The sequence below is a fragment of the Lampetra fluviatilis genome, chromosome 40 (assembly GCF_964198595.1).
Source record: "Lampetra fluviatilis chromosome 40, kcLamFluv1.1, whole genome shotgun sequence".
Lineage (NCBI taxonomy): Eukaryota > Metazoa > Chordata > Hyperoartia > Petromyzontiformes > Petromyzontidae > Lampetra > Lampetra fluviatilis.
The window spans coordinates 4543796-4571417 of NC_136314.1; the positions used below are offsets into that span (position 1 = coordinate 4543796).

The following is a 27622-nucleotide window of genomic DNA, read 5'->3' on the forward strand; positions in this document are numbered from 1 at the left end:
CGCGATCGTTCCTCTTGGCCGCCGGCGCCGGCCTTGCAGGTGCAGCAGCACGAACGCAACACAGCGGGCGGGCCTCTCGTGGGCCTACAACTACTGCCCCACGCCCTACTCGTGGCTCGCGCTGCTCGGACTCATCCTCTACCTCATGTGCTTTGCCCCCGGTGAGCGTTCGCGCCCGATCTTTGTTCCTGAATAACAGTATGTACAGTTGAATAATGTTAAACTATTAATGTTATGCATACTTAGACAATGTGAGACTCTTTTACCTTTTTGTTCAGCAATGTCACAGAGCGTGAGCGGTGTATTTGTTGTGTTCTCCGTGTAAGTGTAAATGTAGTTTTACGGCATAATTGCTGTAATGGAGTTTGTTTGTTTTTAAAATGTGGAATTGCGGATAGCTTTTATGTTGTCTGCCGGCCGGATCGCCCTTTAAAAAGAGCTTCTTAGATCTTTGGGCTTTTATCGAGAGAAAAAAAACTTCCGATTATCCCAGTCGTACCGTCGCGTCGTCAATGACACGGGGCGGAGGGGCAGAATCCATTCGGAACTCTTGCGAAGCGCCGCTACCCATCCTCATAAGCGGGATAACCGCGGTGCTACGCTGCTCGCTTTGTGTGAACGTGCTAGGCATGGGCTCCACGCCGTGGACCGTCAACTCGGAGATCTACCCGCTGTGGGCGCGCAGCACGGGCAACTCCATGTCGGCCACCGTCAACTGGGTGTGCAACCTGGCGGTGTCGCTCACCTTCCTGCAGCTGGCGCAGAGCCTCACGTACTACGGTGGGCGACGTGTGCGCACACGCACGCACAATGGCGAGAGCTCCTCAGCGTGACCTGTCACGGACTGCTTGCTCGGGGGGATAATGCTGTTGGCGAGGCGGCTGTTAAGGCCGACACGGCCACATGATGGCAGTAGGGGTGGCCGGCACCACGCCCGGCCGGCACCACGCCCGGCCGCCTTTGTTTCCCCAAAACTAAGGTTTGTACGCTGCGTCCGACACTCGGGAAGGCCAAGGAGCAGTTCAGATAATCACCACTGATGCCGGCCGTGAGCGGGAATCGGAACGCTCCCCACTTGCTTACACGCGACAACAACAACCACTGCCGTTCACCACCCAAAATCTTCATCGACCGTGAATAGTGACAGTCGGCCAGACCGTGACCCCCAAATCGTCACCACAAATCCTGACAGTCGTTTGAACCTCCCTCCCCCCTAACCCCCCCCCGCGACCCCGCGACCCCGCAGGCGTCTTCTTCATGTACACGGGCCTGGGTCTACTGGGCGTGCTGTTCATCGCGACGTGCGTGCCGGAGACGCGCGGGCGCACCCTGGAGGAGATGGAGGCGCTGTTTGCGGGCGCGGGGTCGTGCGTCTGGTGGCCCGGCCGCTCTGGCGCCGGCTCCGCCCCGCAGCAGGTGGAGTACATCCGCGTGACGGGCGCCAACGGGCAGCTTTCCGACACCTCCGACGCCGAGTGACGGAGGAGGCGGTGGTGGCGGCACTCGCCGCGTGTCTGCTCCGACTTCCGGTCGCCTCTTGGCCGCCTCTCTTTTCAGCCTGCTTCGCCATGCCCCCCCAACCTGCCCACGGACTGACCCACGGTGGCGAGATGTTAAATACCTCGCCTTGTATACAGGAGGTCGTGGGTTCCATCCCGACCCTGACGCCTGCTGTATATATGGAGTTTGCGTGTTCTCCCTGTGGTCGCGTGGATTCTTCTCCCGGTTTTTCCCTCCGCATTTAGAATCAGAACCTTTAAGAGTATTTGGCCGCTGTAAATTTGCACGTGATAAGCCGCCACTTCGTTGAGCTATAATTTGTGGCCAGGTCACTTCAGAAAAAGAGCTGTATAGCTCCGAGGGCCTTACCTGGTAAAACTAAAATTATTTGGAGTTCAAATGGACCCTGTCCGTCCATGTCTGTGTGCCTGCATCTCCTGCCCGTGTCTGTCCGATTTCGAGCGACGGAGGCAGTGTTGTTCCGTGCGTCTCGGCGGAGCGGCCAGACGACCGTCCGTCTCTTGGCTGCCTTCAGTTTTCCTGCCTCACCGCCCGTGGCCTCACTGCGTCTCCCGTCAAAATCGATATCTGTGCCTCCTGTTCATGTCTGTTTCTGTGCACGTGCGTCTCTCTGTCCCTCTTCTATGATTCCCTGTCTGTCCTTTTGTATGTCTATGTCCGTATCACGTCTGCATCGCTCTGCCTATTGTCCATCTCCGCGTCTGTTTCCCCGTAAGAGTATCAGTTGCTGTTTTGTGTATCTCTGTCTCTGCGTGTGTGTCTCTAGCTGTGTCTGTCTGTGCCTGTCCCCATCTCTTTCTGATTCCTTTTTCATTTCCAAACCCAAACCTCTTCCTCTATTCGCCCTGGTGTCCAAAGCCTTAACTTCCTTCTGCCACCCATATTCAGCAGCAGCAGAAGCAGTAGAAGGACCGTTAGTAGTTCAAACAACAACTTGAGCTGTTTTGTCTTAACTGTCATCAGTAGAAGCATGATTTTTACCATCATCAGCACGATCAGCATCATCAACATTGGCATCAACAGCGGGGGCAGCAGCAAGAATATCATCATCAGGATCTTCGTAATCATCAATCATCATCTTTAGAAGCACTGGTATCATCATCAGTGACATCGCCGGCACCATTGGCAACAGCAGTAGGAGCAACAACAACAACATTCTCATCTGCGGCATCCTCATCAGAATATTTGGTGTCATCATCATCATCACCAGCAGCAGTATCGGTGATGTCCCTAGCAGCAGCAGTGGCAATATCATAGTCTCCTTTAGTAACAATAGCAACTGCATAATCATCAGCAACGGCAGCAGCATGACCCTCCACAGACCACACATGCATCAACCCACCCCTCCCTCTGTCTGCCGTGTCCAGTCTAACCATGCGTAATGAACGTTCGGATGAACTGTACAAGTCGCTTACTTGCACTGGTGCCCCCCCCCCCACCCCCCTCCCCCAGCATTTGATCATCTGCTGCACTTGTACAATGTTTCTGGAGGCAGAAGTTGCCGCCCCCTCCCCACTCACGATAACATTCGAGTCGAAGAAAAGCAAATATGCTGACGGGCACTGAGAGGGGGTGAACGCGCCAAGGAAATTTCTGTCGTACTTTATTCCAGTGTTACGGCGAATGTGGAAATAGGACGGGCACTCGGAAGGACGTTGTAGATGTTATGGGCTGTGGTTGATAACCTTACCCTGATTTCCAACAAAAAAATCGGTGTTCCCGTTTCAAGCTTGGCTCATGATGCAGGCAATGGGGGGGGGGGGTAGGGCTTTAACATGTCGACTTTCGCGATCAATATCCATAAGAGAGGTTTTTTGGGTTGGATCGCGTAAATATAAATGTGTTGTTAAACCTGCCACAACCCAACATAGCTAATTAGCAAGGTTTGTCACGTAAACAAAACATGGCAATTCGTTAAGACGTTTTCAATTCCAGTACGACGTTTCGCCAGTAATTACAACATTTACATCATCAGGCAAAATCCTGATGATGGAAATGTTGTGGGTTTACTCTCCAACACACTCTACTAGTAACGAATTGTATGTTTTGTCTACGTGACAAACCTTACTAATCGGCTGTGTCGGGTGGTGGCGGGTTTAACGACAAATATTTACTCTCACCCAAAAAACGACATTAAGGATAATGAGAGGGCTTCGTGAGTAGTGGGCGGGGTTTAGAAAAGGGGTGGGCGGGGCCAGTGAGGAGTGGGCGGGGTTAGTAAAGGGGTGGGCGGGGTCAGTGAGGAGTGGGCGGGGCAGAGGAACAATTATTTGCCTAATGTCACGATTCCAATAATATAATAGCACAATTTTGGTTGAACTGTCGATACCGTACGCGAGCGAACAATGCGAGGGCAAGAGACGGGGGGAAATTAGCATTGAACCCAAGAATGTACAAATACGTGGCACAATGTATACAACACGAGTACTGTTAACAGATCGATATGCTCAGTGTTGGAACGGTGTTTACATTCATGTGAGACGATCTATATAGCCTTGAATTGGTGTGTGATAGGTAAATGATGTGCTGTGTAGTATATATACAGATGCTGCTGTGATTATATTGATGTTCTTAGAATCTTTGTACATTATTACCAGAGCCTTGTACACATCATGCGTGGATAAAAAAAAGAGTTGGGCTTTACGTAGTAGCGTTTCCACGTTGTACATGTGCGATCGTGTTTAACAGAAAAGAACTTTGTTCACAAATAAGAAAGTTCACACTCTAAAACACACAAACTTTTTTTGTTGTCCGCTCAAATGGGTCCCATAGTTTATGTGCAGTGCTCTTGCCAATAACGCCTGGTAATCTGGCAGGATTTGTTTGACAAGCCTGACTGGCGATGGAACCCAGAAAGTTGACGCTGGTCCCCACAGTGTGCATCCTTAAACAGAAGCCGGTGGCTAATATCGCTCTGGGAAGTTGAGAGGCTGAGGGACTGCAACATTTCCAGTTCTGTGTAGAGACAATTCTAACAATCATACAGTTATTTAAAAATCCATATTTGAGATGGCCTGGTGGTGACCCCTGGTTTCAGCCGCCCTTGACGAAACGGGAGTTCTCAGGCCTAGCGAGCTGATGGTCTCAGCCCAGCCACCAATAACTGCACACACCCACAAACCCCTTCGATGTTACGTTTGGTTTTAATTCCACCCAGCCCAGCTCAGATTTTCAATATCCTCGGTTGTTTGCCACCCCGCCGAACCACTCTGCAGAGATCGTTCGTGAGGGAGCGCCCCCCCCCCCCTCGAGTGTTGGGCGAGAGGCCTATTCTTGTGGGCACCACTAGAATAATAGTAGCGCCGTGATCTCCACTTCTGGTCCCCTCTTCTGGGGCTGCCTGATGTGGTGACGTGATTGATGCCGTCTGACTGGCACTGGCCAGGCGTCTTGAGAAAGAGGTGGGGAGTCTCCCCCACGCTTTACCCCACCAGACGTGACATTTGCCCACCGACTTGCTGTGGTTGCACCCATTCCTACTGCTGGATGGACAGAGGTGCGGGATGAGGAGGGCGGCGGATTTGAGAAACGTTCCCGGGATATTGAACCAGGCGACCTCTGCGTCGCAAGTCCCAGTGTGCTAACCGTTGCACAATGGCAGCAGCAGCAGCAGCATCCTCTATTAGTAACAATCATCAAACACAGGGGTGGGACGCGCAGCAAGAGGAAGATTATTTCCTGATGTGACATTGCGTGTATGCGTGTGTGTGTGTGTACGTGCAACGTGCGTGTGTACCAAAAGCAAGGTGACGTCGGCTGGCCCCACGATGTTTCCTGATCAATGTTCACGGACCGGCGATGTATCGCACGGGGCCACGATGGTATGTGCACTCACAATGTCCGTACCGGTGATGGTGGTGCTGGTGGTGGTGGCGGCGACGGAAAGTCTATTGCATGAGCTCGTTCATTCGATGATTTAAAGTATAAATTTGTGTCTGATTTCACAACGTGGATCAGGTATCTGAAAAAATCAGGGTCGATCGCAGGGTTTCTTCAACTCCAATCCTCACAACCCACCCCCATGTCTTTCCGCGTTTACCAAGTTGCTCATCCCACTCAAGTGAACTTGTGCCCATGCTGCAAGCGCCCAATGATTGTTAAACACGACCCACGTGACGCGCTAAGCAGTTACATTGAGATCTGTGTGTGCGTGTACACGGGTTACACGTGTGCGTGTACAAGGGTTACACGTGTGCGCATACACGGGTTACACGTGTGCGCGTACACGGGTTCCACGTGTGCGCGTACACGGGTTCCACGTGTGCGCGTACACTGGTTCCACGTGTGCGCGTACACGTGTGCGCGTACACTGGTTCCGTGCGTGCGGTGTGCACGTGTCTGCGTCACGTGTTCCAGCTTCATATCTTAGCGCGTCACCTGGGACGTGCTTAACAATCATCAGGTGCGTGCGGCGTAGAACGAGTTCATTTGGATGGGAGCAGTAAATTGATGAACGGGGAAAGACAGAGTGGTAGTGAGGGGTCGCGAGGACTGGAGTTTGTGAAACTCTATCCTATCGTGTTCCTGTGAAAAGTTATTCTGGAAAGAAAGTTGATCAATTTGAATGCACAGTTCCTAAAACCGGTGTGGTTCAAATGATTGCCACGTGGTTTTACACCATGTACGCCAAAACCTTGCCCATCGCAATCGGCAAACCCACGATCCGCACACTTTAAAGGCCAATGGAAAAAATATGGTTTGGTGCACGGTTCGTGATACAACACCCGCTCCTTTCCGATTATAAACATGAAACGAGAAGTATTTTAATGTAATTTACGATTACTATTTTCTCGAGTGCTAAATATAATTTGTACAGTAAAATGTACAGAATTATACTAATTAACGTAGTGTACAGCACTGTACTGTACACACGAAAACATGTACCTGAAAATAAAGATAAGAGTTAATGACATGTGCAGTAAATATGCAGTACAAAAAAGTACGACGTACTTTTGCTTGCTATTGCTGATGATGATGATGGCATGTGTATTCTTCTACGGCAGCATCATTGCGAGCAGTTATAAAGTACAGTACTTCTTTACGATGCATAATGCACCCTCGATACATTTTGGCCCGAAAGGTCAAATCCGCGATGGGAAATCACGCGATGAGCAAAGTTTTAGTGTATTGTTACCAGTTGCTTTACCGTACTTCGATGCCAAGTCAGTACCCCACCCCCCTCCTCCCTAAGCCCCCCATGTTGCCAACCCCTGACTGACCAGCATGGTGAAGTATGGTCAAATAACTCCCCAAGACCCCACATGGCATGGGGATGCGCCTCCAGCATTGCGTTGACAAACGGCCGCACATGTACACGTCCACGTGTGCACATGTGCAGCACATATGCATTTCAAGTGGTGGTTCATTGTGCTCACACGGGCATCGGTGATATGGCCTGTCTCCCCACACCAGCCAGCCCCGACCTCCCATACAGATTAATTGGCGTGCATCTAAATTTGCTGCCGTCGCTGGGTTCATGAATAAAAGCATTTATGTATCTGTGGTGGAATTGTACGCAACAGCCTGGCACTAACCACTGCTTGCAAAATCGTAATTGACAAAAAGCCCATTTGAAACGGTCACTCGACACCAGCGTCGTCGGCGACTGCCACCATCGTCCGATTTCCTCCTTTCTATCACGCAGTGCGCACATTCAGTAATCCAGCAATTGCGAAAAAGATTGCAAATTACGAACAAGCGAGGCAACCCAGTCCATAGAGAGAGCCTCCGTTTTATTTTTCGGTGAACCATTTTCGCAGATACTTAGAATAATTCTACATGAGGACAGCATTGTTATGCGGTGTACATTTTTTATGCATATGTGAAAATGTGCGCTGGATTTGCCGTTTATAAATGCATCGGTATAATGTTGCGCGTTGTGGGTTAATGCATTGTATTTTTCCTTTTTAAAAGATCATGGGATCTGCGGCTTCCACGGATGTTTTATTGATGGACGAGCCGAGTTGGCTGCCAGGGTCGGGATGGAATAAGTGCCAGCTCCTGTGCTCGTATGATGTGGTGTGATGTGGTGTCATGTCTGTCGGCTTCTGCCAATTGACCTCATGAACCCAGGTTTGATTCCTGGATGTGGCACCTACAATAAAAGTCTTCACACTCCGGCTCTAAAGCACCAGTGGAGATTCACCGTTCCTATGCCAGGAGCAAGTATTTCCTTGGAACAACCATTGTTGATTCCCCACAGTGGTATTGTTTTTCAAATCCCTGTGAAGATGATGAGCTGAGGCTACCCACGACTTGTGTAACCTTCTGATCCGCCCATATTGAACATCTGAAAAATTGCTTTCTCGCTCATCGGATTCCTCCAGTATATGCTGATTCCGTCTGAACTCTCAACCTTGCCTATTTTAACTGGTGACAGTAATGCCCATCACCAGTTAAAAGAGCTAAAATAGCCATGTGCTTGGACCTCCCCTAGATTGGCTCAGCCAAAAAATGATCTATTGAGTTCCCTGCGTGTGCGGTGAGAGCGCTATGGTCATGAAGATCAGCGCCGTCGAGACGAAGGTGGTAGGGCGTGCGTGGTGCCGACCGCCCTATCCCCGCAGCGTTGTGTCCGCGCCAGCCCTAATAAGTGCTCTGCTAATGGCACTGGCCCCGACTGTCCACGGTTATCGTCGATCTTTGTGTGTGCTTACTACGTAAGAGTGGCGGCGCAGTGATTAGCAAGCACTCTGTGCTACAATTCCAGCAAACCGGGATTGATTCCTGGCCATTGATTCCTGTATCTATATTGCCAGTGACAATTGCTGTTATCTGAATCTGGCCAGTGCCTCCCTTGTTGTGGTAAAACAGTGATATCCTTTATTTAAGCACGAGATGAAATATTGGCCCGTTAAAATAAATGATACTTTTCCTCCTTATTTCAACGGCGGCCTGGGCATAACTGCGTAGGCGTGAATAGCAAACACTGGGGAGACAAAGGCGGCCAGGCATCTATGGTGCAGGCCTCTGTCACCTGCCAGCCTTAATAGGTTCTTGGCAACTGCTCCTGTTGTGAGCTACAGTGGGGGGTGGGAGTGTAATGAACAGTTAGTTAATTCAGAGTGCTTGGTCCGTCTGTCTCGTAATCTTTTTTTAATAACCTTTGCACTTTTTTGATCGTGACTTTCTCATTAACAACTGTGCCAAAAAACATTGTCCACAGCCATCGATGGGTAATACTTAACTGTTTATAAATGTATATTTTTTAAGGTACACGTCCAATCGCAGTGTATATGTGTGCGTGGGTACGCGTGGTGTTTTGGCGACGGGCCAGGGTTCACAAACTTCTCTCTGATCACATTGATCCGGATTACAATCCAGGCCATGCACTTCCGGCAATTGGAATGCTAACGTGGCATCGGCCTCCCCCTAGGTTCACTCGGCCTGATACAAGCATCTGGCACAATGTGACGTATACATTGCATTGGGGAGGCAAAGGCGGCTGTGTGTGTGCGTGGTGCCGATTACACCACACGTGTCGTACACAGTGCCGGCCTGAATAGGCGCTCGCTAACAGCACTCGGTATAAGTCCCTTTGGCTAATTAGACCTCTATGTATGTGTGCTTTAAAAATATATTAAGCACATAAATTCGTCTGAGACATACGATGACGGGCGGTGAAAACGTTTTGGGAGCAAACGTATTAGGCTTGTTTTGAAGCCCAGTCTTAAATATGAATCGTGTAAGTGATTAAGTGTATTGATGTTTGCTGTGGCTATATTGGAAAATACACTTAACGACTATGTATATGGTACTTTTAATATGCGGTCGCAGGCCCATGTTTCAAATATATATGTGTAGAGGTCTCCAGATCGGAGCGGCAATTTTCTTCAGTGAAAGATGAATGTGCTCGTAAACTAACGTACGGATTTCTCTTAAGATGCCATCAAGCGTTTTACTGTAATATCATTTGTACTTTTTTAACGTAGACTTTCAGTTGACTTTTAATTTCAGTTTGGTGTCCGTGGACGGCCAACTCGAGTTGACCCAAGTGCGCCCGAGTTGGTCCGATTTCTCCCAGAAGCTTGAGTTGATGGGCAATGCAAGTTGGGTACAGCAAGAAGTGTGGCGTCTGTGATTGGCTGAGTCCACCACTGGAGCTAGCCACGTGACGTTGGGCGGTGGGCCACAACTCCCGGGTACAACATTGCAATGTCCCCGTGCCCGCCTACGCTTTTGATTTCTAACATTTTCGGTGTTGGGGAATGCAGGCCGGATCGTAAAGCGAAATCGGCAAATTAATTCATTCATTATTGAATTTTTGTTTTTGGGGGGGGGGGGGGGGGTAGGCCACGTAATAATCTGGCCGAGTGTGTCATAAGACCCTCCACCACCCGACGTAGCCAAACATTAAATTGTCACGTGGTGCAAGCGTTTTTTTATTAACCTGAATAACAATTCTCACAACCAAATTTGGCAATTAAATACAAAATATTTGTATGTTAACGAAGCACTGTTTGGTGACCACTTGCATCCTCGTACCCCACGTAACCAACCGCCGTTGTGATTGATTTGTCCCGCGTACTCCCTGGAGATGGAGCAGCATGTACCTCTTGGGGTTCACGTACTGCAGGTTGGGAACCACGCTGCCTTAGGACAGAGGTTTGTGTCTGAACCAAGCACCATTGAACATAAAACAAAACGGGAGATATTTTGGGGGTTATTTGGTTGCGTTGGTGAAACAACTTTCAGTTTGCACACTTTTGCGATTGGGCACGCACGCTTGACAACTTGGGATGGGAGAGCCCAAGTCAAATTAACGTTTAACAAAACATTTGCACAAATTGCATCGTTTCACAGGTGGTGGAATGCCCGTCATGGACGTGTTCTCTAAAAGACCTGGGTTGGAATCATCTGGCATCTCTCTGCCAAAGAGTCAATCCCATGGCCTTGTTTACATGAGGGAAGATGTTTCGCTGTCCTGGGTACGGGTGCTTTGTTTTATTTGAAATATTACTCATCCCAAAAAATGTTAATCAATGTGGTCATGATGTCTTAATGTACTAATTACCGAGGTGTCGAAACTATACCGTGATGTATGATGTATGCTGTGATTTGGGACAAATGTGATGTGCAAATAAATGACCAATATCTTACATTGGAATCCAGGATGTGTTGTTTTATTGAAATCATTAGTCATTCGTCACGGCAAAGTCGCACTGTGGTTTGAAGCAAAACTGCTCATTTCAATTCTCTGTCAGGGATGTGCCATGGTGGCAAGATTTTAACTACCTCGCCTGGTTTGCAGGAGGTCGTGGGTTTGATCCCGACCATGACGCATGCTGTATATTTGGAGTTTGCATGTTCTCCCCGTGGCCGCGTGGATTTTTCTCCTGGTCATCCGGTTTTTCCCTCCACGTATAGAAACATAGGTTTAGACTATTTGGCTGCAATACATTCGTTGAGTTGGCATTTTTGGCCAGGTCGCTTCTGACAGAGTTCTATAGTTCAAATACATTTTAATTCGTTTAAATTTTATTAATTTGTCACTTTTTTATTTCACCAGGTAAGTCCTACTTAGCTCAAGTGTATGTAGCTTTTTTCAGAAAGCGACCAGGCAACAAATGATAGCCCAATTAAGTGACTTGTGGGAATTTTTTCGCAGCAAATACTATAAAGGCACATTAAGGTCGCTATAAATAGGCGTTATAATAGTCCGTTAAGGCCAATTGAGATATTTCACTTGTCGGCAGCAATGGGAGGGGTGTCAATTGTGGTTCCAAGTTCGTTGTGTGGCCAACGACGGCAATTATTTAGAAATGAATAATTCACACTGTATTAACCCTATAATTTGTTACTAATGTGCTTGCTACCCTTATATATTACCAAATTCTGATACGACGCATGGCCTACAAAGGGTCCTGCTCTCTTCCAATCCAGAGTGGTCTAGATGTGACTCTCCAATTAGTTTAACCCTAACACTTTTGTTCCTTTTCTGTTTTAAATAAACCTGACTTTAAAAAAAAGTTTTAGCGAATGAAATGGCGGGTCACGGGACATGTGAGCCACCCTGTTACAATGCAGGTGGTCTCTAGTGTGTGAGTGTGTCTATACACCCACACCTGACCTCACATTACACAACACACTGCCTTAGGCAACGCTCGGCTTAACTCTTGTGAGTTCAGCTGTTCCATTATTTATTGTCGTGAGTGCGGCGCTGACACGGCATGACTGGACCAAAACATAAAAGAGAGCTTTGATTAGCCGTTTCGCAACACCGCATAATTTATAACATTACAAAGTTAAAGGTCCCCCCCCCGTATGGAATCAACATACTTTTGGGGCAAATGCTGTGAGCGAGTAACCTACAAAGGCCGGCAGGGCACACCACCAGGCGGCCAGTACCACGCCCGGCCACCTTTGTCTCCCTCGTGGCGACGTTCACACACCGCACCAGGTACCCGTTTGAGGCTGAGTCGACCTAGGGGTAGGCCCAGGATCGGTTCAGATAATAGTCACCGGCGTTGACCGTGAGCGGGAATCGAACTCGGCAGGTTGCGCCACCGCTCCCCGCCAACGTTGCAGCCGCTGTGGCCCCAAGCGCACGTGGCGCGCTCGTAGGCGTGACGTCACCGCGGAGACATCTGATTGGGCAAGCTCTCGTGGCCACGCCCTAGAAGAGAGCCACGAGCCAATGGCAAACGAGCGTCTCATCGCGCGCAGCGTGGGCACGTCGACGGAAGCTCGCTCGTGATTGGACAACGCTTCATGAATATTAACGCCGCTTGGAAAAGATGATGTGGAAAATACGGGGGGGGGGAGTGTAAGGTGGGATCAATATTGTCATCCAATCGATACGCGCGTCTCATCGCAGCGTGGGCTCGAGTTAATAAAAGCTCCACTCTGATTGGATAACGTCTCATGAATATTAATAAGTTCAGGGAAAGCCGGGGGGGGCGGGCGCCAGGTAGTTGGGGGGGGCTGTTATTTAAAGGGACCGGGGCAATTTTTGTGTTCGTCCAATCGCCGCGCGCGTCTCACTGCGGCGTTGGTTTCGCGCCAATGAGAGCTCGGCCGCGATTGGACGAGGCGGAAATTGTGGGCGGGGCATGCGGACTACTTAAAGGCGCCCGCGCCTCGGGCTCTGGTTGATGAGGAAGTGTTTGGCTCCGGGCTGGTTGCGCGTTGTTTTTGGGTTTTTTGCGTTGTTTTCTATTTGGTTTATTGCTTAGTTTGGAACAGATCGGTAACGGGGTTTGGAGCGATGAACAACCGTCATCAGCACCTGTCCCAAGCGGACGTGATGGACCTCCTGCGGCAGGAGCTTCGAGACGACGAGGATTTCCACGAGAAGGAGACACATTTTTTCGTTGTCCTGGGCGCTTCGGTTCGTTTCCCCGTTCATTTTATTTTCGCGGATCCATTTACGAGGCGGAACCCCGTTTGGTGATGTCTCGATTTTTGTTTAATATCTGCGCGGTATACACGCGAATGTCGTGCGGAGTTCCTGTCGCAACAAAAGCCCGCGGTCAGTGGAGCGTGTGAGTGAAGGATGATGATGATGTTGGCAAGGAGGAGGATGATGATGTTAGAGGCGAGAGTTTAACGAGGAGTCTTGACGTTGGAAGGCGCAGCCCCTGCAACTGCTTGGCTCGTGCCGATGCCGAGGATCTGCGTGCTGTTTGGCCGCTAAGCCGCACGATCACTTGATAAGCCACTTTTCGTTGAGCTATAGTTTGCGATGGACAGGTCGCTTCTAAAACAGAGCTAATTACAGCTTCATGGGCCCTATCTGGTCAAATAAACATCTAAAAACTGTCGCTGCAATCCACTCGCTACTGAGAGATGTCATCTCATAGGTTTAGTTTACGATGTACACGTGTTGTTTTGGCCTACGCTTCCAAGAACTTGTTAACCAGACGTGTCACTTGGTGAGCTTCCCACACTTCACTCCACATTTCACTCGACCTGGTGATTTGTAACAGTGGCTTTGTTGTTAAAATTACTGTTGCAGTACTTTTTAAATCCTTTATATTAAGTTCGCTTGCTTGCTTAGGACCGTGCAAATCTTTCGGTCGTTTTTTAACCCACTTCCCGTGATCCAATCGAGCTGACATTTTCCACACAGACTCGTTGTGCGTGACAATTAATGTTCGTGAAAAAAGTTTTTCCAAAATTTTACACTTTTTAGGACAAAAATATATTTAATTACCAATTGCTTAATGGTGCAATGCAATCATCTGACCCATAGGTGGCAGCCATCTCAAGCCAGAGGACGAGAGGACTCTAGCCGCCACGCATATAAAGGATTTATAGTGAAAAACTTTGTTTTTACGGGTTATACTTTTTTCTTGTACAGACGGTCCCGAATGGCATGGAAGAATGGGCCCTCCAGAGTGCCCAATAGTGGAGGCCCCATCCACCAGCACTGGTGTGGGCCAGCAATTGTAGGGCTGCTCCTTTACCCTTTTAAAGTATTCACTTTAAAAGATACATTTGCCATGTGCCATATTCCTAACATCATAAATGAATAAACTCATGTGCATTTGCACGCGCACACATTTCCGTGCATGTATCGCACACGGCACAAGCTGTGATGCTGCATATACTCGATTTAATTGTACGTATTGTTTTAGTTTCATTAGTTCTACTCAATATTGTATTGCCAATAGAGGGACCTCTCAACTCTGAAATAACGCGGTCGCCACCGCTTGGCATCACCAACTAATCTCTGCGCGTGATGCCTGCACAGAGTTAAAGTGTCAATTGTCCAGGGGGAGAGGGCTTCAGGGATTGAAAGATTCCTGCAGAGTTCGCTGTTCTTCATAATCCGTTGAAGGAGCGCAGACTACATTGGCTCTTATTTACGGTTCTATAAGGCTAAACTATTTTTAGTTTACCAGGTAAGGCCCACTTGAGCTATATATAGCTTTTTCAGAAGCGACCTGGCGGCAAATGAGAGCCCAAAGAAGTGGTTTATCACGTGTAAGTTTAGAGCAGCCAACTACTTTAAACACATGTTGATTCTAAATGTGGAGGGGAAAACCGGAGGACCCGGAGAAAAATCCATGCGGCCACGGGGAGAGAGGCACGCAAACTCCAAATATACAGAGATCAGATGCTGTATTGTAATCACTGTGGGTTAGTGTCTTTAAGTTTCCCATTTGGTGATGTTCTGATGTTGTTTATGGTGTTTACACACCCACTGTCTTGGAGGAGGTGAATGTCAGAGCCAGAAGGGTGGGTTGCGATGTTTGGGGGCTTCCAATGAGGCGTTTACTCTGGACGTTTTAAAAGGTTGAACGGAGCTCGTCAATATTTGTATTTACGGAATTGCCAGTTAATCGCGCCTTATTCTAAAGTCCTACGATGTTTTTGGTTGGTTAAATTGATAACCTGTTTGTTCACTTCGTATACGTACAATATATCATTACAAATCTCAGTCCATAAGCCCAGGCGAGATGTGTGACTTGTCGGTAGTAACTAGAGTGGGGTCATTGTCTTTATGTGGACAATAACAGTGCATTGTGCAAAGAGTGTGTTAAGAAATAATTTACTCGTATTAGCCTTGTAAATTCATTGTAACCACTGAACTTTTGCGACCTTACGTTGCACCAATACCTGCCCTGGCCTGTGGACTATATTCTACATTGATTAGTCCTGGTCCTCTGTGTTATTCACCTTGTGGGGAAGGTGCAGGCCCTGCAATAGCAATGGCTGAATGGGTTTTACCCGGTAAAATACATTTAAAAAGTAGTTTTATTCTGTGATTTGCATTCCTTTCCTGTACTCTGCACTCCTACCGTATTGTTCGCTGGTGTAACTTTCTGACACGCCCCTACTGGACATCTGCGAAAAGGAGCTTTAGAGCTCATCGGATTCCCCCTGCAGTATAAATAAATATTCTGATTTTGAAAGGGCACGAAATATCAGAGAAAGTTTGCATTGCGGTTTCTTTCGCATCAGGATATGGGCGAGTTTGAACTTTGCTTTTTGGGGCCCATGACATAATTTGCATGAAGTCAATATTGCACAACCTTATTACAGCAGTGCTGTGAAGGAGGAACCAGTCTTGTTGTCGTTGTGTACTTTGGTCCACACTGTGTGTGCTCAGTGTATTGGTAATGCTGATGATACTGGTAGGAACCTCCTGGTTACACCAGCCCACAGGGGATTATTGTGTCCGTCCGCCGTGCAGGGAGGGGCTGGGTGGGGAGGGTGGGGGGGGTGGGGCTGGGTGGGGGGAGGGGCTGGTCACCCCGTGGTGCCCTTATAAAACTCAACGTTTAACCTACTCACGCCAGCTTGTGCCCGCCCTCACAGTCGGGCATATTTGCGGAATACACCACGCCGCCGTTGACCCTGCCCATTGACCGAGCAACCAACGTTCCTTACCAGCTCCCTCCGCAGGAATGTGTTTATACCGCCTCACCGCCACCACCACCGAACGGAGGGCCTGGGTTCAAAGCCCCGTTTGTGGCATTATAAATATGTAATGCGCTATCCATATTTTGTGTTGCTGCATTGGAAAATTACAACACAAAACTCAACACCTTCGTTAAGAACACGACACTAAAAGAGGCGATGGCCCTTTTTTTTTATTTGGAGAGCGATGTCTCTCGTGTGTTTTCATAGCAGATATCTAATTCTCTGTTTGGTTGTGCATAATATATGCGACATTGTTTACGTGGTGAGATAATCTTTAATTAAATCCGATGGTGTGAATCTCGTTGGGATTAATAACGCAACTCGGTAAATTTTTAAACAAGTTGTTAAACTTGGCAAGCAATGATTGCAATAAACCCATGGCTTGCTCAAACAGTGCCGTATTTACAAGTACCCACCTTTGTGGCTCAGGGTTGTAACCTCGTGGTCAGTGCACTCGGCTAACAACCGAGCTACATAGGTTCGTATTCATAATTCGCGTCGTTGTGGAGAATATAAGTAACAGTATGCATACGTAGATTTAGATACATTTTATTTATTTCAGCAGGAAGGGCACAATAAGTTGAGGCTCTTTAATGGACGTTCTGCGATGGTACCGGTGCTACCCAGTTCATATCTTTGTTGCAGTCGTAAATCAAATAAGTAGGCAGGCAATATGTGCTGATGAGGCAACTGGTGTGTCGAAACCGATTCGGAGTCCTCTTGTATCAATGCCACTGAAGTTATGCACTTATCGAAATCTATATGTCTAAGACTATAAACGAAAGAGACAGCGTCTGGTTATTGTTACCTAGGTTCAAAATAAATAAGCAGACAAAGATGCCTCACTCCACAAAAGTTTTTTACACATCCCTAGCAGCCACATGACCTTCTGGGAGCACATCATTTCAGCAGCATTGGTTCAACACACGCCAACTATGGACCGGTTTTGACATACACTGTCTTGTGAGCAGAGACAAGTTTGCTTGAACCAATGCCGACGATTTGCCACGTAGGTCCACATCCCTCTGTCAGGGTACGGTAATCTAAACGCAATTGTCACATCGTTAATTGTCTTTATGTGGAAGGCTTAGCCATTGGCTGCCACGATCTTTCCACTGCTGCATGAAGGCCTGCCAATGCTGCCGTCATTCCTCACTGTCCCTGCCATGTCGCAACGCATCGCCCGCACACGAGCCGATCCCATCGCTCCGTGTTGTCCAGTGGTGTTGTGGACTGTGGGGCATGTTCCACACTCTGGCTGCCTTCAGACCATCGGCCATCGTCCCTTCTTGCTATGCACTCCTGCCCAAAGCCCACTGAATGTTTCGTGATAACCGTCAGCCTTGTCTATCCAATTCCCATGTGCTCTCGAAGTCCACGTGTCCCTCCTCCTCCTCGCACTGTCATTCCGAGCGTGCATTTTTCCTTCTTCACGCTTCCGCAGTTTTTCAGATTGCTTTCCGTTGTGTCGGTGTTCGTTTTCCGACCCGTACGCTCACGGCGAGGAATGTCCACCACTTTAGAACATTCTTAATTAACCCGCATTGACCAGCGTGGCGACGTGGGAAAATAACTCCCATAACCCACGTGGCGCTTGGAGGAGCCATCATTCTGGAGTGGATTGACTAAAATAATTTGCTTGTAAACACACACAACACACAATAATGCCATTCGACGAATTAAAATTTTATAATTTATTGCACAAGACACAAGACTAATAATGGTTAAATAAAGACGATTAAAATTACCGTTTCAGTTTATAGACTCGATTTTGCAACTTAGGGAGTTACGTGCGACACCTGTTACAGCACGTAATGCCCCCCTGTTGTAACGTCTTTACCACCTACTGTCCAGCAGAGGGTGCACATTACTAGTCCATGCGTTTCTGCATTACATTTTAATGCATGCACAGCTCTTATCAATCCACTGCTAGATGAGGACTTGCACATCATGGGGAGGCTCTCCTCTTCCCGAGTGCACGGTGCGCCTGTGATAGATTGAGGGATTGTTTTACTTCACGCACTAATCACATTCCACGGGAGTGGACCTCATGGCACTTGATAACGCACTGCACGACGAACCTGGAAACCCAAGTTCAATTCCCGGCCACAGGTAACATCAGTGGTGAGTCGTATCAGAACCGGCCCTCCCCTCCCTCCCATGACCGACATTGGAGAGGAAAAACAACTCGTGACTGACATGTGTAGAGGCCTTCATCCAGCAGTGTATTGAGAATGGCTTTAATTGTATTTGTTATCACCTAAAGAGGTCACTCCATAGCCTGTTGTAGTTGGGATTGAACCCTCAACTACAATGTAAAATGGTTTAGTGGAGAGCGCCCGCTGGCCCGAAGCAGCCTTGCTGTGCGACGGGGTCTTTGGTGCAGTAATTGGTGACCAGGCTGAGACCATAACCTCACTTAATTGTGAGTGGCCGAATCCCAGATTTTAATCCAGGACCTCATTGGTGTACCAGCTTTCTACTCTCTCGCTCTTAGCCTTCTTAGCCCCTCGAGCCAACAGGATACATCCTCACAGTGCAGCCACACTGCTATTGAACATTACTCATTGCTCAATGACTTTGCACAATTTTTCAAAGTCACGCTTTTTCAAGAAACTTGGGGCACTTCTCATCTCTGTTTAAAACCCTTAGCCCGGTCGTGAAAATTCCACATCACTGTAGCGGATAGTGTAGGCTTTGTGTAGGCATGTATGGTCATTTGACCGTACTTCACTGGAGATTGTGGGTTGACTAAAGGGGATACCTAGGACCGGTTTGGATATCACTTGCCAGGTGCACTTACAATTGTGCTACCATTGTGTGTGTGTATATAGATAAGTAGTTTGCGAACAGGAATTGTCCCTACTGTCTGAAGGCTTTAATAGAACAATATACTTGCATGTCAAGATAATGTGGATATGAATAAGGGCAGTTTGTACATTGCGCTATGAACCCCGTAACTTGAGTTTCATGGCAGGAGAACGATAGCAGAATGGGGATACAACTGGAGAAAAGAAAGGGTAAGACTTGAATCGAACCGAATTCTCACCCAAGTTTCTTTCTCAGTGGTAGTCGTCGAGCCAAACTGGTCGTCACATTTCTCCTTTACATTTGAGCCTCGGCCAGTCACCATGAATGATACTAACCCTGATATTGCCGAGCCAAGGATGGGGAAAGCTGATCGGTGATAAAAGCACTTTAATATCTCCCTGGGTCTTGTCGTTTGGTCCTCATCCACCCAACACAGCCCATCATTGCCCTACACTCTACAACAACACTGTGCCGCTAAGGGGCGCTCCGGATGATTTGCATTTAGGAGCACAGATCGGCAGGGGGCGGCATTTCGATTTCAGACACTTGCTTTAAATAATTCAACCAATGTCATTGTCCTGTCGCCTTCAGGCAGTCGGTCTGCTTCCAAATAGACCATATTCATCAGTACATGAGATTTAAATATTCGTATTGAATGCCCGCATGCTGATGGACAATACAAATAAAGGTTGTGGCATTTATAGACTTTATTCCAGTGGTCGATGCCCAGCCGTTGGCTGACATCAGATGACGAATGATATCTGAACTGGTCCTGAACTCCGCCTACCCCCTGCCCACACTCACCAGCGTGGTGAAGTGTGGTCAAGCAATCCCCACAACTGACACGGCATGGAGAGACATTAAACCAGCAGGAAATTGCCACAGAGCTGGAATAAAAAATGCACAAAATAGCTTTATATATATAAAAGATAGATTTTTAAGAACTGACTTTCCGTTGTCACGAGCGGTGTCGGTGCAATTCAAAAATAAATTACATTTGTTTTTCGTTGCTCTCCAACTGAGGTTGAAAGCAGTGTCACGTTAGCTCTGTCCATGCGTGTGTAACACAGAGTCATGGGTGATCCAATGTGAATGCAATGTTATCAAGTTGTGTTGCTATTCGGGACTTACCCGATGGTCAACCTGACGCATCTATCAAAGGGTTGACAGATTGGCAGGTCGGTGCTCCGTGACGTCTAACCAGTGTGGAAGAGTAGGCCAAAACTCCCTGCAGAGATGCTCTCAAGATTTCACGCCTCGGTAGTGGGGGAGGCTCTTTTTCCAGCGGCAGCGGCGCACGAGTGAGCAATTGCAGGGGGCTGCCCGTTGAGCACCACCGCCTTGCCCACGTGCCCCCCTCGGGCGGGCAAGTTGTCAACTTATAAGGAACTTTGCAAGCGGCGTCTCACCAGACGCAACATGATCCCACGGCGTCTTCCGACGCGCCTCGCACTAACCCCAGCAACTCTCTTGTAGAAAAAAAAACCCGGCAAGTCCCCCCCCCCAGCCTCACCCCCCTTAAGCTGTAGCCGCTCTATTTATAACTTTGTCCAAGCATCCGTTCGCTGTGCACGTTCGGTTGTTCGACTCGGCAGGCATAATTCACGTGGCGAATGCGCTACCAGCTCCGTTACTCACGAAATTCGGAAGACCCAGGCACGTTTTGCTGCTGCTGCTGATGGTCCTGAAGATTTCTGTGGGATTTCGCGTCGCAGGGCCAAACGAACCCCAGTGTGTCTGCCGCAGCAGTCAGGTCGACATCCTGCCGCCACGGGTCTCGCCCCCCACACACACCACTGGCTGTCCTCCAGATCTGGCCACTAAAATTTCCATCGGACGCGCAGCTGCCTGGAGCCATCAATGACAAGCGGGACATCGCTCCTCCCTGCGGGTGGACAGTGTGGCACTGTCCTCAAAGCGTGGCTTGAAACAAGTCAATCAGTTTTTCACATTGGTAATTTAAACAAGCTGGATTCGACTGACGTATGATTGCGAAAACGCCGTTCGTTTATTCGTCTCCGGATTGGAGGCCTGCCCTGAGCCATGTTGGTCATGGGGGGGGGGGGGGTTTGTTTAACATACTTCACCACGCTGGTTCGTGCGGATTGCTCAGGTTGTTGCCTGACCATGATCCATGGTCCGGGATCGAACCTGGATTGCAGGCTGTACCGATTCGGTCTGTGAGCATTCCCAATTAAATACTTCATCACACGACGCTCGTAACAATAATGAATTGTTGACGAAACTTTAGTATAAAGTTGAGTTTCTATTAGGCTTTTGCCCTCTTGTAAACCGGATAAATTGATCAAAGTGTTCCCCAAAACTTGGAGACCTACTCCTTGGAAAAAAATTATATTTGCAAATATTCTAAAATAATTATTTCTATCCATTGGCTTCTGTCGAACGAATTAAATAATAAAATACTTACCCGAACACGTGTTGCAAAGCATTACATAATACATACACATCCACGATTTTGTTCACTGTACGAATAATTTGAATAACATTTTCCCAGGGATTTTGTATATAACAGCCACTAACGGGCATTGCTCCCAGTGGGTTCGTATTGCAACTCCCTCATCACCACCACAACCACCCATTATCGTCACCAGGACCATCATGACCACAATAACGATCATCACCACCACCGGCCACTATGAACACCACCACTTAGCGTACCGTTGACCACTCCCCCCCCGCCACACACCTCAACGGCACAGACCGAGGGAGGGTCTCACTGGCAGAGTCACCTAAAACTAGTGACAGCTGTCCAGACGGGGGGGGCTCAGGAGCAGGAGGAGGAGCAGTTGTGATCATAAGACGGCGAGCAGGCAGACGTGCGCACAGAGAATCGGCGGGGGGCGGTGGCGGTGGCTGCGTTGGGGACCACGTGCTGCTGCGTGGAGAGTTGGCGTGAGACCCCCCACACATGGGCTCCGTGCACGGTGCGGCGAGACGCGAGTGCCATGTGGGATCGTCATCCAACCAGAGCCATGTCTTCGTGATGTTCGGCGCCACGGTGAGAGAGAGAGATGGAGAGGGGGTAACGGGAGAGAGTTTGGTGTTAGCCACCGCTTCATTCTCAGCTGTGGCTTGCTTGGGGTTTCCCCACTGTCGGTGAAGCCGATTATGAGTGAAGATTTCAGAGACTGCGTTGGTTTCTGGTATATGTGGAACTTCTACAATCTTTGTACGTGGAACTTTTTTCGCACCGTACGTGGCCAATCGTGCTAATCGGGGGGTGGTGAATAAATCCTGCGCCTATCGGACGTATATAATCAGATTTTTATGTTTGTAAACTTCACTTTATTCTGGCTTTTCTTGGCTACTATTTTCGTCGTATAATACGGTAACATTTGTGTATTTCTTTTTATTTGTTGGTAGTCGAGTGAGAAATCGACATACCTTGGAATGAGTTTCTCGTTGCTATTGGCCTACCGAATTGATTGATATTTTAAACAAGTGTTCACACCGACTCGCCGCACCGCGCCGTCTCCTGCCGATTGCGTGGCCCCCACCGGGTTTAGGAGATTGGCACGTCTCGTGTTTGATTCGTGTGCGGTCAACGGCCGACCACAGAACACGAGGGTATTTTCATGTTGAAGGAACGTGTTAAAGTCCCAAGAGCACCGAGTTCCAGGGATTTTGTCCGCGGGGTTTCTGCGCCCCCTTCCCTTGTTACGGTTTGTGTCTTTTGTACGGCTCTGTCGAATGGGAAACAAAGAGACGACGTGTGGTGGGACGTGTGAGCAGCCTACACAGTAATGTTCTACCTGGCGTGGGCAGATTCATATTTGGAAGTCTTTCGCGAAAGACTCGTGCTGTTATGATTATCAGGCTGTCATTTAGTAAAGAATTTGAATCGGCGCATCATTATTTGCGTGCGTGCGGGGTGTGTGTGTATATGCGTCACTCTGAGTAAGCGATTATGACTGTCGGAATGGCTTTAATTGTGTTAATGTTTTGCACTCTTCTGTCTCATTCTATCTCTTACAGGGAGATCTGGCCAAGAAGAAAATTTATCCGACACTCTGGTGAGTGCTGTGGCGAGCGAGTGGGTGAGTGAGGTGAGGATGATGGTGATGCCTGGATGCATGAGTTCATTAATTTGTGAGTTTTATGCCAAAATTATCGTCATTAACCCTCCATCCACCACCCCACAAGATTGTTGCATTTACAAATATATTATTTATCCATGCCATTGTATCAATCAGATTCTGACTGCTAAAGCCCCTCCTCCCTCATTTCTGGCCTGACACTTTTCACTAATTACTTTATCATCAACTTACGACGATGTTTTACTCAAACTATTTAAACTATATAGCTCAACGAAGTGGCTTGGCTTGTGGAAATTGATAGCAGCCAAATACTCCAAGAGCATGTTTCTAAATGTGGAGGGAAAAAGCGGAGGACCCGGAGAAAGATCCCCACGCCACCACGGAGAGAGCATGAAAACTCCAAATATACAGGCATCACGATTGTGATCGAACCCACGACCTGCATGCCAGGCGAGGGAGTTAACATCTCGTCACCGTGTCGCCCCTTCATCAGGTAACGGACACGTAAAATCAAGTGAGGCCAAATAATCTGAGTTCGTTTTTTGAGTCAGCTGGCCAGTACTGGGCAAAAAACTTGGCTCACTTTTCGCCCAGGCATCTAACATAAAAACTAACAATCACATTCTAGAATCACAGTTAAGAGATCAACAATATATATTCGACTAAAAATAATTAAAATTAATAAAAATTTACTTAAAATCTCATCAATTGATCCTCGTCCTATCCGGGACACTGTTCCAGTGACCAACCAGGCTATATTTAATGTAAAACAACGTGAGAGCTGAACGCCACGAGAAAAATGTTGGCAATTAAAACGCGTTACTTGAACGCCATCGGTCTGGGCGACTCTGTGCATTTAGCGTGACATCAGAAACTGCCAAGGCAAGGGTCCAGTCCCATTGCCTCGTCATATGGGACTGGTCGCTTTCATAGCTGTCAACCCATACGGCTTACTCGTATTCTTGTACAGGGAAATTGAGTTTTCAGGTCCATATGGCGTACAGACGTTTCAATACAGGCAAAAAAAAGTGTATTTGTTTGTGTTTCTCCCTTGTGATGGGACTTTGAATGAACGTTGAGATTTCTAATGGCAGGGGGTGACCAATAAGGTCTGAATTGGTCTTGAATTGGGTAGGCACTGATAAGGGGTTGACAGGTTTGCGTTTTTAATACGCAAATTATTTCAAACAACCACCTCCAACCTGACACGGCCAATTCATAAGGTTGTCTCGTGAACAAAGGGCGCCGATTAGTTACTGTTTGAGTACACCGGTTGTGTGTTAGAGAACACTGCACAACATTTATAATTGAGCACGACTTTTCACTGCCGATTACACAGTTACGCAATCTAACCCAAAAACTATATTGTGAATAATATTGGTTTCAAACAGCCTACGCGTAAAAAAATGTTCAAACAAATTTGTAATAAAACAATTTCACTGGTCTTCTATTTCAATTGGCATTTCAATTGTTTCTTATTATTGTTAAAGTATTAAGCTGAGCTTTATTGGTCAGAATATGATTAATGCATAGGCGCATATAAATAATATCTTTGTAAATGTGAGGTGGTTGAGGGGTCAAATGACAACTTTTGGCACGAAACCTTCCCCGTGGCCGAACCAAAAAAAAAGGTACCCTTGCATTGGCTATGAAAAAACCTGCGGTTTAAGTTAATTAGTGAGTTTATAGGTGAGTGAGTGAGTGGTGAATAGTCCAGTGTGGGTCACTGGGTGCATTTATGCGAGTGATTCGGTGACTGAAGTGAATACAGTCGCTGAGTAAAGTGGACGAGCGAGTGACTAAGGATACTGTGATGAGTGGAGTGTGTGGCCCAAGTGAGTCTATAAATGAATTGGCGACGGCAGTATGTGGGAATGTTGATTAAGTAGCCGAGTCGGTGGATGAGGAGTTGGTGGTGAGAATGATGCCTGGGTGCTTGAGTTGGGTGAGTTCGGGGCATATTCACTGGAAGCATTTTCAGAACCTTACTGTCACACGATGCCAAAGCAGGCAACTCGACAGTCAAATGTGGGCCACGTTATAAATGGCCCTGACCCGATTATTTATTGCTGGCTTTCACAAAGAGGATTTCCCATGTAATTCTCTCGTGCGCACGCACAAGCCACAGTCGGCAACTGTACACGGTGGTGGTGGATGTGAGATTCGCGTTGTCAAACCGGCACTCTCCGCTCTATAATACACACCCAACAGCCTTTGTCTATCCACTGCTGGATGAGGGCCTCCTTCGTGCGTTGCGGCTCATGGGGGTTGGGGGGGCGTTATTTTTTGTTGGTACTTCTCAGCGCTGGTTAATGTGGTCTGGCGTCAGTATCTCTGCAGTATCCACTTCCGGGGGTAGTTGTCCGAACACGGTGCTTGGCAGCCGGTGGTGTCGCGGCGACGTGGCAGGCGTGCCGCGGTGAGTTTGGATTTATCGACAGACATCAATGTGATCATCGCTGACATAGACGCGCATGGACATTGAAATGAAACAACAGACAGTTATACGGAATAGTTAACACGGATACAGGGGCCGATACATTCAAAAAAGTGCAGTCGACGGACGCGTCGATGTCGAAATGAATGCGGTAGATAGACAGGAATTTTAATAAAACCATGAAATAGACTGATGAACAGACGGCCATCCAAACACCCCCCCCCCCCTCACGCTTTTGGTTAATCGGCTGAGCTGCGTGCCCCCCCCCCCCCCCCGGGCGAGCGATTTAAACCCGAGCCTCGTGCGGCATCTGCCATTATAATTGAGTCGCGACGAGGCCTGGGGAAATACGCTGATCGAGGGGAGAGCGACACGCGCGATTGGAGAAATTCCACATTTCCGTGCCGGCATCGAGTCCGTCCGTCCGTAGCGGCGTATCACATGAAGAGAAGTGCGCTCGCACAAAGGCAAAGATCCCCCGTATAGCCTTAGGAGAGTGTTGGGGCAAGTGCTGTCAGTGAGCACCTATGAAGGCCTGAACAGCACACGACGGGGGGGGGGTGGGTGCCAATGACAGGGTGCGTCCAGGTTTTTTGTAGTTCCACAAGAGGCAGCACATTGACTTCCCTGTACAAAGTGGAGCAGACTCAGCAGGTCGTGCTCCTGTGAAGAGGCGATGTGCACGATTTAATTTTGATCCGCTGTTGATGACGATGGTGATGATGATTGTGATGAAGATAATGCTACCTTTGCTGCCGATGATGAGTTTTGTACTGATGATAATTATGTTTCTACTAATCGTGATGGGGATGGTAATGTTGCTGCTGATGATGTTAATTATAGGTCCATGTTGACCCAAGCCTAGGTTTGAACCTCCAAACCTCTCTGTTTGTCTAGGGCTGCTGCTCTACACTGAGCTATAGTGTAACCCTATACCTGTGTATGCAACAAATTGCATTGTTAATTGTGTACAAAACACACACGATGCTCATTAAAATGCATTAACATGCAACACCAGTTGTATAATTAAGCTGTGAATTACCGCACAAACGGTTTCTGTAATGGCTTCTTTGAGCGCAACTGGGGAGATGATAGTGTTTTGATTCTTGTGGATACTGAGCCCACAACCTTGCCCTAGGTTGTTAAAATATAATTGAAATGGAGGAACGTTGATTTAATGTGGGCTTACTCCCACGTTGATTATTTCCTAGTGTGGTTGAGCAGTGGTGCAGTGGTTTGCACACTGCACTACGCACCTGGAAACCTGAGTTTCGATTCCCAGCCAAGGCCGCGATTTGCACCTCCGATTAGCGCGGTTGGCAGCTTCACGGTACGAAAGACGTTCACCATACGTCCACGGCTCGCATCAGTGGCGAGTCATTTCTGAACCGGTCCTCTGGCGCACAACTCCACAGCCAGCCTATGAGAACCTCGCGTTGCATGGTGGTCACCCATCCAAGCTCGTGAGATCTCATGAGATCAGATTGGAGCTCGTTTGCCGGTCGCGCCCGAGGTGGCTATCCCGTGTAGGGGGGCACCCATTCCGGTCGGGAACCCCGCAAAGGAGACGGGACAGAATGTGTTTTTCTTTCACCATCCCGCACTGACCGGTGTGGTGAAGTGCGGTCAAACCCGTCCCTCGCGCCCCCGTAACCAACGGCACTTAAACCCATGGCCTCCCCAGCACGTAACCCTCATTTTGTGCGAGCGGTTGTGGCCGGACTGCAATCGGCAGCAGGCTACAGTTGTATGGGGAGGACATTTATTCGTTGCTTTAATTGGCTGGGATACAAAACGCACATAGGCTATTAGTCCACAATTGATGTGCATTACCATTATGGAAATTGTGTCGGCTGCAGTGTCGGAGGATTAACCCCGATTGCTTTTTGTTTTTATTATAATTTGTTTTTGCCAGATAACGTGCCGGGAAGGTGCAAATGGCGTTATGGTTAGCGGCGCACGATGCCCGACGTTTTTGTCCACGTGCTGGGAGCGTATTCAGGAACCGATTTGCTCTAAGCAATTATATTCAGGTTTCCCTCGCTCTCCGCGGGAGTAGATTCGTTCCAAAAAAGGGCCCGCAAAGCGTGATCACGTAGCACGGACCGTACAGTCACCCAACCCACAATGCACCGCACGAGACAGCTGTCTGCCGAGTATCGTGTACACCACACACACACACAATGTTGTCCCACGTTCGACCGCATAGCCTCCGCACCCGAGTGGATTCAAACCGCGCAGAGCGAATTTTGAGTGTAAATACGTTAGCCACATACTTACAATGCGTAAGTCGCACCAATCGAACCCGCGTAGCGCGAAGGAAACCTGTACGGCGAATATATATAATAATTATATATTATAATGTATTATTAAGGGAGAAAGTGAGCTGCTCAATGGGACAGCAGTGGTGCAAAGTGCCAGGCGT

The 27622-nt window shown here is 48.2% G+C and overlaps 2 protein-coding genes across 6 annotated transcripts in view; both read left to right on the forward strand.

Moving 5' to 3' along the window:
- SLC2A13 (solute carrier family 2 member 13) overlaps positions 1-3360 on the forward strand; it is a 38248-nt gene extending 34888 nt beyond the window's left edge. For 2 of the 3 annotated variants that reach the window (XM_078874896.1, XM_078874897.1), the window contains exons 10-12: positions 40-161; positions 628-780; positions 1247-3360. In XM_078874896.1, coding sequence (XP_078731022.1) covers positions 40-161; positions 628-780; positions 1247-1479 — 508 coding nt within the window. In that variant the 3' untranslated portion in view covers positions 1480-3360. The remainder of the gene's footprint in view (positions 1-39; positions 162-627; positions 781-1246) is intronic. The other variant, XR_013639784.1, reaches the window with a different exon arrangement.
- Positions 3361-12610: 9250 nt separating this feature from the next.
- G6PD (glucose-6-phosphate dehydrogenase) overlaps positions 12611-27622 on the forward strand; it is a 31274-nt gene continuing 16262 nt past the window's right edge. For 2 of the 3 annotated variants that reach the window (XM_078874899.1, XM_078874898.1), the window contains exons 1-2: positions 12611-12850; positions 22699-22736. In XM_078874899.1, coding sequence (XP_078731025.1) covers positions 12728-12850; positions 22699-22736 — 161 coding nt within the window. In that variant the 5' untranslated portion in view covers positions 12611-12727. Of the gene's footprint in view, positions 12851-21616; positions 21722-22698; positions 22737-27622 lie in introns of those variants that run through there. The other variant, XM_078874900.1, reaches the window with a different exon arrangement.